This window comes from Vipera ursinii (genome assembly GCF_947247035.1).
Source record: "Vipera ursinii genome assembly, chromosome: 2".
In the NCBI taxonomy this organism is placed as follows: domain Eukaryota; kingdom Metazoa; phylum Chordata; class Lepidosauria; order Squamata; family Viperidae; genus Vipera; species Vipera ursinii.
In genome coordinates this window covers 247,538,753-247,551,147 of record NC_139513.1, presented here as the reverse complement: position 1 = coordinate 247,551,147, position 12,395 = coordinate 247,538,753, and the positions used below count along the sequence as shown (strand labels likewise).

The window sequence follows — 12,395 nt, the reverse complement described above, 5'->3', positions numbered from 1 at the left end:
AGGGTGCTACACAGCAGGGAACAGCAACAGTCCCAACTGAGCCCAACATAATGAACAGAGTCTCATATATGGTGAACTGTGGTGCAATGCCCCTGAAAGCTATAAGAGATTCCCATATGGCAATCATCACACCTCCACCCCAAACCCAGGTCTTGGCTGATAGAATATCTGGACAAATCTCCAGAATGGCTACCTGCCCTTCCAAACTGGTTTCAGTATTACATGCTAGGCTGGCCTTTTTATCAATAGTTAAATCATTGATAAGAGATGTCTTATTGCTGATTGACTTGAAATTCAGTAGCAATAGCTAACGGTCAGGGTTGTTGAAGATCTGCTAACAGGGTACAAGGGCTGAGATCAAGATACTGGAACACAAAACCAGTATAAAACAATGGATCCATATTATGTGAGAGTAGTCCACTCCATTTCTCACCATCTGTCTCTATGCCCATCACCCCATAATATGGCTCGCCTCCATCCTCCAACAGCAATCCTATTCCCAAATCTATGTGTCCTAGGCTCAACATTGGGATCTTCCCAATTCTAACAAATTAACAGTTTAGATCTCTGACCACTTTTAAGGCCAACTTGAAAGTACATTTAGAGTTATCAACATTATCACAGTATTCACAATTCTGTTACAAAGAAGGAACTGAAGAAACTTCTTGGATGAGAAGTGAAATGTTTCCAAAGAAAAAACCATGAAAATCTTTTGGAAAAGCATCTTTGGATCTGTCACAAAGACTTGTGCATACTATTACAGGTAGCCTTTGACATAGAACTGGTGATTTAACAACCATTTACAGTTATGAAGGCTTTGGAAATGGGACTTTATAGCCCATAAAGCGCATACAGCCATGTAAAATATTGCACCCCCACGCAGTGACATGACCACATTTTGAGTACTTGGTAACTGGCACCCATTTACATTCTGTGGTCATGTGATCATGATTTGCAAAGTTTTTTTGCTGGTTTCTGGTGCTTTTTGCCAGTTTCTGGCAAAAAATGCTCATATGGGAGAATGGCTCATACTTACAACATGATTTACTTAATAACCACCATAAAAATAGTTGTAAAATAGGGTCCAGTCACATGGGTACATTGACTTATGACTATCATGATGACCAAACTCTGGTCCCAATTGTTGTTGTATACTGAAGACTACATGCAAACATGGATTCTCTATTACATACAGGAGCACACTGAAACATGTTCCTGTTGGAAGGAAAGAAGAAATCCAGAGAAAATGAATAAATTATTATTCTTAGTCAAACACTATAAAATTGATAACTATTACTCTGTACACCGCCCCGAGTCCCTCGGGAGAAGGGCGGTTTATAAAAATAAATAAATAAATAAATAAATAAATAAATAAATAATTGAGATGATGTACCTTACAACTGAAGCACTTAGCTACTGATGCAAATTTAGAGTCAGGAACAAAATTAAATCTCAGCAAACATACTGTGATAATAAGAGAAAACAGGTAAAAACCAAATGGGAACACGAAGTTGGAGCATCTGCTGATCAGTATGATATTAATCAATTTTAAAAAGTAAACTAACTATGAATATCCCATTAATGACTGTAAACCATAGGAGCAAAGTAATCAAGCATGCTAAAAGTCTTTAACAGGTTGCAGATGTTCAGGTACAAAATACAGCCAACTAAGGGATAATTAAAACAGAAAGTGGTTCCCAACATCTGGTAATTATAAATTCCTAGTGACATCTGCAAGGGAAAGGTAGAAGATGGTGGTGGCAGTAATGCAATCCAATCCCTACCCTTTCTGTATCTCTGTTATCATCAGTTAAATGTGCACACAAAGGGACAGGGCTTCCATCATGCTGCTGCAACTGTTGTCTTTTAGAAAATGCCCCCCCCACCCATCCCGTCACTAGTTGTTCCAACAGTATTCTACAATCAACTGCAGATTAAGGAAGTCCTGATGCAAACTGGAACCAGATCTGAGCAAGTCTTGACTGCTTAGAAAAAAATAAGATTTTTACTACAAATTTACATACTCTTTTGGAACTAGTAATAACTATTGTCCTTTAAGTAGTATGGTACTGAAGATGTGACTTACGACAAAAGATGTTAGAGATGTTTTCCCAGTTTGAAGCATGAAATCAGTAGTGCTTGTTTTTTATTCACATAGGATTCTCTTTTGGAACAAAATAGTTATATCATTCTTAATTCAAAAAAATCTTAATTCTTAGGTCTTAGTTAATTCTTAATTCAAACAGTCAAGAAACTAATAAATTAATATTTATTTGATTACTATTTTAATAATTTTTGCCATAATACAAGCATTCTTGCATTTAACCACTGCTTTGCTTTAGAAGGATAACACTAACCTACAAACCATGTTATGCTGATCTCAACCCAAAATTGCTTAAACAATCAAATATTAGCACATCTGCCATGGATAAACTATGAATTGTTTACCAAATAACTGAAGGAATCCTCTGAAATCCTTAGAGCAATTTTACACTGTGCCAGAAATGCAACCACAATGGCGAGAGAAAACAAAGGAGAATGTACTAACATTTGTCATCACTACTGTATTCTAAATCAATATCAAATTCACAAACATTTTCCACTGTCTTTAGATGTAATTCAGTAAATTGTTTTTCCTATTCTTTATGTATATTCTTTCTGAATATTTAGAAAAAACAGAGCCAGTATAACTGTGGTTGCCTTAGTAAATCATTTTCAGGATACTTTTTATTGCTTAACATCTGTGAAACGTATTTGCTCATCCTGTTGAAAAACTAGTACTCATCACAAATTAATAATAATTCAAAGCTTTCTTGCATGGACATGTTTTAGCTCTAGATAAAAATAAATTAATTTTCACTTTCTCACATTTGCCTTGAAGTCACAGATGTTTTAAAACAAAGCAAAGCTTCTTAAAGAAAGAAGTATTATCAACAGCTCTTTTATTAAGAATTACTTAGAGCCACAACAGCAAAATACAAACCTACATAAAACAGCTTAGAACCCTTTAGAGGTCAGCAGCTTTTAAAAAATTATAGTGCAGTATGTAATAAAATGCTGTATTATAAAAAGATATAGAACATTGCACATGTTATTTGCTGTTATGTAAAAAAAAAAAATCTTTAACATTTAAAAGCCAATCTTCAGTTATAGATGAATTTAAGATGAGAATGAAAGAAATTCATCTATTAAATATTTTTTATTACCTTATTATAGGAACTACTCCATACGTATGCATAAAATCATTCATACAATTGTGTTCTGAACAAAGCAACATAAAAATTATAATAAAGCATAAATACAAAATATAAAGGTTCCAGGCCATAAGTCAGTAATTTATCCAATCAGAATTGTATTTCAGGTGAAATGAAATGTTTGTAAGAGTAAAATCTCTGGGCAAAAGTTAAGTCAAACTAACATCTCCATATGGGAAAAACCATCATTCAGATACAAGACTGTTAGGAACATACTAAAATGCAGGAACTGAAAGTGCTATTTCTAGATGTCAACATAAGTTATCCAAGCCTTTGGCAAGCATAACTGAAACCCCCTTTTCTACCTTTTCTTTGTTCCCATTTGGGTTAAATATTTTTGCCATTATTGTTCTTTTTTCTTTTTTTCTTTTATTTTAAACATTTTCTAAGCCATCTATCATCGCTGGGAGTCAGATGGCACAGAGATTACAAAAATAAATAAAAAATATAATTGTAGGTAAGCTCAATTTTGAAAATTAAACCTCAACTTAGCACAATTTAGTCCTAAATTGTTTGATGGCTGCAGAGGGCTGGGAGTCTTGCTTTGTGGGGTTAAAAAGTGCAGGTTGGAATCACTTTTTGTACAAAATATGGAACATAAAGCACTTAACATGTTCAAGTTCAATTACTCATTACAAAGTTTTCAGAAACTATGATCAATTTTTTTCTTCTGGTATTTAATAAGAAGATAGCTATCAATACAGTACTGAGAAAAAAAATCTTTATACTGTTTCCCTGGGGCTGATTGATGTCTGTGACGGAATCACAGCATCATTTATATAAAATAATACGGGTCAACGTTTTCCGGTTACTGTACCTGAAGTGAATGAGAGTCCACATTGAGCAAGCACTTGACTGTGGAGTTAATGCAAAAGTTGAAAAACAAAGGGGCCAGTAAACAGCTCTGCTTACCTTTTACTGCTTAACAAATATGTATGCTTTGAGACTTAGAGAAGCAACTTGAAAGGGTGCTTCATGAAGTACCTTTTGAGGTGGTTTGTACAGTATTAGTAATTTGATCTAGATTACCCAGAACTTTATTCTGAATAAATCAATATTTTATACATCACAGTAACCCACAGTGTAATTTGTTATTTTGATAAAGCATAACACGACACCTATTAATAGCTAATGTTGCTACAAAGCATTGCAGTTTTGTTTCTTCACATTAATACACCATTCCCACTGGAAACTTCAACCAAACATGGTTTGTTTCCTATAATTATTCCTACCATAATTAAACTCAATAAACATCAAATGAGGTAAACACATATACTGTCATACAATGAGTGCCAGCATAAAGTTAATGTACCTAGAGCAGGCAGATGTTTCTTCTGAATCTCTGTTTGGAACTCTACTGAATCTGGAATCCTTTTGTCTTTCTTATTTCCTTATCTAAAATCCCAAGTCATTTAAAACAAATGTCTCACAGACCATGTTTGATCTTCAAAACAAATTCTTATGATCCATTTCTGTACAATGTTAAATCTATTCTGATGCCTAAGCCCTGTTATCAAAATGCATATTCCATGTTCCTTTGCATCAACCAATTTAATACCGTTTTGTCTTCTCAATCAGCTTTGTGATAGCTGTGTTTTTTTTGTAGTTCATGCAGAGGAACTCTGCCAGTACCAGGAGCAGCTCGGTACCAACAGGGGCATTATCATGGATGCCGGCAATAAAACAGATCTTCGGTTCTTCTGGCTCAGACTGATTGGGTTTGTTAAGAGTTTTCCAGGGACCATATAATACCTTTTTGTTATTATTACTCTCTGAATTGGTATAATACATTATTATTATTATTATTATTATTATTATTATTATTATTATTATTATTATTATTATTATTATTATTATTATTAAAGCTATTTAATACCTTAGAGAAAGCCATTTGTTTCTAATTACCCGGATAATTATACCTGCAACATAAATTCTAATTTCATAGATAATGGATATAACCTGTTGGCTTATTTCTAACTTTAGTACAGAATGCACAGATATTCATATCTCAGATGGATCAATGTTATTGCACTGTGCATCCATAAAATAATATAAAAACAAGGTAAAGCCTTTGGATACATGAAAACCTTCATTGCAAATAACAAGCTCTGAACTGTATGTACAAAACAGTGTATAATAAATCATGGATAACAAGGACTAACCATATAATATTTCCATTTCAAAACCAAAAAATTGCTAAGCCAACATACTTAAGCCAAGGCAAAAGGGACCTACTTTAAAGCAGAAAATCTTTTACCATTTTATTTTTATAATTTGATCTAACAAAATATCTTTTAGAAAGTGGCCATATAGAATCAAAGAGGAAAAACATATTCTTCTATTAATCTTAAGACAAATTACTACACAATTGTCTTACCTGTGCATTATAACTCACAGAGAGGAAGGATTTCATGGTCTCCAAGGTCATTACAATTATAATTAGACATTTTTCTATGCAATATTCAATAAATTAATCCCACTGTACTTGTTAATTTTCAGCAGATCAAATAAAAATTTGTTCCTTGTTTATTTATATTTGAATATGCTCAGATTAAATGTAAATTCTTAATCTTCTACTTCTGTATCTTGAATTACTGATCTTTTAAAAATATTTCTGGAAGCTACTACAAATATACTCTTAATGTGTAGTACCAATATTCTGATTCAAAGGGCAATATATAACTCAGGATAGAAGAAAGGGAATTCATGTACAGATTGTCCTCTACATATGACTACAGCTGAGCGTGAAATTTTTATCATAATTCATTGTGGCCATCATGTGATCTGACTCAATTTTACAACCATTTTTATGATGGTCATCAAGCAAGACACCATAGTCATTAAATAAATCACATTGTCATTAAGCAAACCACATGATTGTGGAGCGAATCCAGCATATCCAATGGGATTTTTTTTTTGGCATTTTCTGATGGAAAATGGTAAAAACATCACAATTCATTGACAAATGACCACAGGACACTGCAACCAGTCATAAATGTGAGCAGCTGCCAAATGTATTTTTATTTGTTAAATCTATTTACCCCCTATCTCATCATGGGGCTACTCTATTTTAAATGCTTGAAATAAAATCACGTGTGTGTGTAAATATTACATATATGTTTGTCACGTCAAAAGCCTCAATTTCAATAATACTGAATCTTGATATGAGTGGAGTAGCAATTCACTAATACTAGAAGAAGGAGTGAGATAGTAAAGTTCTATTTACAGTTCTTCCTCAGGCTTCTAACATATTTTTTCATACAATTAGTTGCTTGTTTTTACAATAATTATACTTAGTCAGCATTATATATAAAAATGCTTTCAAAATATTCAAGGGAAAAGATACATTACTTTTATGTTTTAATTCTGTAAAATAAATAAATGGAATAGAATCACATTTTTAAAAGTGAGCCTAATGAACCAATAAATGTAGAATCAGGTATATAGCTACACTAAACTAACAAATCCTTCAGTAGTCTTTTATAGGCAGACATTTGGGATAATGACAATTGGGATAATTTCTATCATAAGTTGTTGCTGTCATGTACATGACTACATCAACTTATGACAGACACTTCTCATTGCAACTGTTAACCAAGAATTGGGGCTGTTAAAATCGAAGCCATTCTGGACTTCGTCCTTCCCATCCCCAAACCTCAGTAAGGCCTCCAACAGCCCTTACCTGTGGTCTTTTGGGCTGCCCTGCTCTGCACCTTGTAGGTGGCAAGCAGTGCCAGAAACACATGGTTCACCCAGCTGTTTTGTTTCCTATTTGCCGCCAAGCAGCAAAACACTTCCCAAAGACAACACAGCTTTAGTCACTTTTTCAGTCCCACTTTAATTGTACACAATCACAGTCATAAATTGAAAACTACCTATTATTCAGTTGGCTCTATCTGCTGAAAATTATCAATTATTAGTAATAACTAATATTGTGGATTCACTTCACTTTTCCATAAAAAAGTTACCTGTCATTTATGATCCAGTTCAGACACAGATTGAGAGAGGTAAGGTTTCTGCATTTTTTTACTATCTCCATCACAGTTTCATTATCCAGTTCTGTGATATGACGTAAGTCCAAGCTGGAAAGGTTTTTTAGCTATTAAGATAAATAAAACAGACAGTAAAATATAAGCATACTTAATTATTCTTATATGCAGCATTCTACCTCTCATTATAAGTTAATTCTCTTTTTTGTTGAGAATAATTCAAAGTTCAAAAAATTTCATTCCAACTGAAGATATAATTATTTTGTACTTGTATTATAAAAAATACCAAAGTTCCTGTTTGCCAATAATTATGATTGAATTAATATAAACATATTTATTAATGTAAATATTAACAACATAACAAGCAGTAATTATATAACATCCTGGTTTTTAAAAACATTTTTTTCCCAGTATTTATCTCCCAAGGATGAAAGGTTCCTCAAGTCTGTGGAAAATCTCTGATAAAACAAGGTTTTCAATGGGAGGAAATGTCAAACTTCTAATGAAAAATTAGGGGTAATAGAAATTAGAGTTAAAATTGCTGAGAAAAAATCAACAACCTCGGTTATGCTGATGGTGCCACTTTAGTATCTGAAAGCAGACCAGAATTAAGGAAATTCTTGTTGAAGGCAAAAGAAGATAGTCAAAGGCCAATTCTGCTATTCCAATATTTTGGGGAAAATATGATTATATAAGTCAAGACCAGTTTTCCTACTTGTAGTGTAAAAAGGCTAGATGATCAAAAAGGCTGAATGAAGAAAAATTAATGTCTTTGAACATTAATAATAAGTTAAGATAAGTCTAAATCTCAGATAAGTTTTTAGAAGAGACTGGACAGCCATTTGTCTGAAATGGTACAGGGTTTCCTGCCTGAGCAGGGGGTTGGACTAGATGACCTCCAAGGTCCCTTCCAACTTTATTATTATTATATTTTAGACATACAATGGGAAGCAAAGAATCACTAGAGAAGATCTTGATGCTTGGAAAAATTGATAACTATCAAAAAGGCGACCAAGAAAAGACAATAGAGCTACATAGCATGGGGCCAGGCTACCTATGGAACCATCTTCATTCCAATACATCGAACCATCCCACCCAATCAGGCAGGGAAAATATGTTATACCATCGGTTACAGAATTCTGATTGGCAGGGTCTAGGAAGAAAACTTTCTCTGCCATCATCAGTGTCCTGTGGAATATTCTCCCTCTGGAGGTGAGATAGGCCTCCATTGCCCTGGCCTTTGGAAAAACATGGCTCTACAGCAGGCATGTCAAACTGCGGGCCAGTGGGCTGGACGAGTCGTCCTGAAACCGTGCCCAGCTATGTCACGTGACGTCGCGAGTTTGACATGCCTGGTCTACAACCTTGTGTGGGAAACCAAGAGGGGTAATGCAGCCATGGGGCTCATTGGTCCTCTTTGCCTTGTGACTAATTTTTAACATGGTTCAAGGATCTTTAAATTCTATTTCTTTTCATTCTCGTATGCTGTTTTTATATTTTAACATTTTTTTGTACACTGCCCTGTCTGAGAGATGGGCAGTTCAAAAATTGTGAAAAATAAATGAATAAAATAGATACTAATATTTATAAGCATAAACCCTAAAAACTTTTTTAAAAAGCAGCTGTTGACAGATTATATTGGTGAAATGATATCCTTTTAAATATCTGAACTAAATAAATACATAATCTTCATCCTTCAACCTTCACCCTCAAAATACATAATCAAAGTTGGCATGAAGAATATAATATAACTGAGATTTTCCCAGAACAACAAAGCGCTTCTATTGGTTTTAAAATACATTAAAGTTATTTCAGTTTTGGTGAATAGAAGTGAATTTGAAACGTACTGTGTTTAATCATGGAATCCTTAGTGCTTTTGAAGAGCTACATATATTTGCTTCTATTGGAAACATATTTAATTTACAGATTGTTTCTATTCTTAATTGTCTATACTTATTACTGGACTATAAAGATTTTACCACTTTTACAAGAGATGCGACACTGCAGTGCTCTTCCTTTCATTCAGCTTTTCCTACTTTTCACTTACAATCTTGTCCATATAATTTAAATTCTAACTATGACCTTTAGTATTATTCAGGTTGCCTACTAATGCTATGGTTAATGTTCAAGTTTCAAAGTCACATTATTAGCAAAAACCAAAGAATTCGTTCACAGAAACAAGTAAAAATGGAGCTAAACAGCAAGATTAAAACTGCTCATTTGGAACAAAAAAATACAACATTGCAGTAGTTTAATGTAATGTAATGATGTAATACAATACACTATTATTCTGAATAATTTTATACTACGCTGTTCTTGTCAGAGTTGCTGGAATTTGAAACAGGAGAGTTCTAATCTTAAGTTTATGTTGATGACCAGACTGAACATGAGCTCACCCAATGCCACCTTCTGTTCCTCATTAGACCATAGAAGCAGCTGATTAGAAAGTCATTATTTTTCTGTTAATTTGTTACTGTTTGGTTTGCGACACAAAGAGTAAGAATAAGAGATCTCTGAGCCCTTCCCTATTACAAAAGTGGTCAGAAGAATGTAGAAAAATAATACAGTTATAGAATAAAAGCGTACATTACAAAATTATAATACAACACAAGGACTAACACTGCCTTTTCTGATATAAAGAAAATACATAACAGATCCTATGCCTTAGTGCAAGAGTCTCCAGCCCCCGGTCCGTGGAATAGTACCGGGCTGCGGCATGCCAGCAACCGGTCAGCACAAACAAAGCCCCATCCGCAAGATGCAGGCAGCACACAAAACCGTGCACCCTCCAGTCCACGGTAAAACCTCTCTCCACGGAACTGGTCCCTGGTGCCCAAAAGGTTGGGGACCTCTGCCTTAGTGGATAGTTTAGGAAGCAATTCTGAAGAGCTGAGGAAAACTACAGGGACACATCTTAAGCTCCAAACTGATAAACTAAAAAGAAAATACAACGTTCTTCAACTGTTCTTGAAGAAGTCAAAAATGAAAATGTCTCTCTCGTAATATATCTTTAACATTAGTCTCTGTTTTAGAGGATTAGCAAGTGGCCAATATAATGTAACTATTTAAAAAAAAATGAATCAGAGAAATTACAACTGGTATTATCTCTGCTGTGTATTAGTGGAAAACAAGATTTATTCACTGATTACATTTATATTTCACCTTTTGTCTGGAGCTCAGGATGGCATTCTTCCTCATTTTAACCCTATAAGAATCCAGTAAATTATACTGGGCTGAAAAAGAAGAGAATGGGAACAAACAGAAAGGTCTCATAATGAAGGGAGGAAAACAATGAAACCCTGCATAGATAAGTATCAGAAACATTCATTAAAAATCATGGATGAAAAATCTAGATCTTGGGGTAAATTTTCCTAATTGTATCAAATTATTTATTTTAAAGTTGACAGAAGGGGAAAAAGCAGAGCAAAAAGTTTAATAGCAGTTCACACACAGATTTTAAAAAAATGAGTGGCAAATCTGATTCACTATAAAAGTTAAACATAAGTAGTCCTTGATTTACAACCAGTCACTTATGATTGGTTGAAGTTATGATGGATCCCCAAAAGCTACTATGATCCAGTTTAGGATTCCAAAAGCTGCACACACCTCACAGTCACATGAGCTTTACATTTTTCCAACAAAAAAACAACCATAGGAATACACTTGTGACCCTGGCATCTGCTTAATGACTATGGCATTCACTTAATGACTGCTGCAAAAAAAATCATAAAACTGAGTCTGATGACGTGAGCACCTTGCCTGATGACCATCTTAACTTAGAATGGAAATTCCAGACTTTAGTACAGTTGTAAGTTGAGAACTATCTGTAATGAACATAGATCTCTATACGCTGATGACTCTGCTGGGAATCAGCATATAAATTTAACATATCACTATTATTATCATCTAAGCTGATGTGAATTGACAAGGGAGCTCTAAAGAAGGAATATGTTTATTTGAAAGAGACCTGAACAAAACTAGTTCCAATACCAAATAGAAAAAAAATTGTTTCTAAGTTTTTGCTATGGGAAGAATTCTAGTCTATATGTGTCCTTTGTTTGAATTATTAAAACCACAGTTTTAAATATTCTTGCAAGAGCTTCCATCTAAGACTGATCCCTGTTCCTTAATTTATTCCTTAATATGTAATTTAATCAGTGTTGATGCATCTAGCAAATGTTCAACTGTTTAGAAATATCAGTAAATAACACCTAGTTAATATACTTACATTGGTAAGATGTATCACTCCTTTAGATGTAACAGAACAGCCCATAAACCCAACATACTGTAACTCAGGACAATGTTCAGCAAATGCTTTAACAGACTGATCAGTTACCTAAATAAAGAGAGAAAAAAGTTTACATTATTCTGCATTCTTAAATAATCAAAGTCCAAGAAAACATTCCAAAGGAATGCATGATGACTTTCAGGACTATTTTTTCTTACTACAATAGTATTAAAAATAGACCTTGAAGACCTTTGGGTGACGAAGAATAAGATAAATCTTTCCCTTTTCCAATAAATATCAGTAAAATACACATAAACAAAATATAAAAATTGATTGCACTTGTGAGAATAAAATAAAAATCAATTCTCTAAATGTATTGAAGCCTAAACTAGTAACCAGAAGATGCACACTTAAAATACCTAAACATTCATTTTTTTAGAATCCAAAATATACTGAAGACAATACACATACATCTTCACAGTTATTTTTGAGAAAGGATAAGCAGGCCAAAGCTCCTGCAGGCAAACCAAATGAATTTGCTCGCTTTTGGATGGTAAACTATTTTGGTAGTATCTTGCATAAAAATCAGGGATTCTTTTGAATCTGTGAAACCCATGGAAGTATTGAAGGTTCTCTACAGCTTGAACTCTGCTATCCTTGAGCTTGATCGATGCCATTCCTTGCTTCTTTGGGTGAGTAGGCAGGGTGCAAATAGTTGAATCAGGGAAATCATTAATGCTTCTGTCTGCTTTGAAAGAGACAGCAGTGCAACCTTTTCTCTCTCAAGCCTTTCCTGGACCTAATCCTTGTTGAAAACTCTCACCCTATCTAATGTTTCACTTTTAAAAAAAACCCGAATGTCCTAATTATCAGTCAGGATTTTAGTATTGGTCAGTCTGGTACGTGATCTTTGTTAGGACCTCA

The 12,395-nt window shown here is 34.0% G+C and overlaps 1 protein-coding gene across 1 annotated transcript in view; it reads right to left on the bottom strand.

The window, feature by feature from the left end:
* Positions 1 to 12,395, bottom strand: part of FBXL17 (F-box and leucine rich repeat protein 17) — a 122,849-nt gene that overhangs the window by 68,395 nt on the left and 42,059 nt on the right. Inside the window, exons 5-6 of the mRNA XM_083355520.1 lie at positions 11,472 to 11,579; positions 7,223 to 7,353 (exon numbers count right to left, since the gene is read on the bottom strand). Coding sequence (XP_083211646.1) covers positions 7,223 to 7,353; positions 11,472 to 11,579 — 239 coding nt within the window. The remainder of the gene's footprint in view (positions 1 to 7,222; positions 7,354 to 11,471; positions 11,580 to 12,395) is intronic.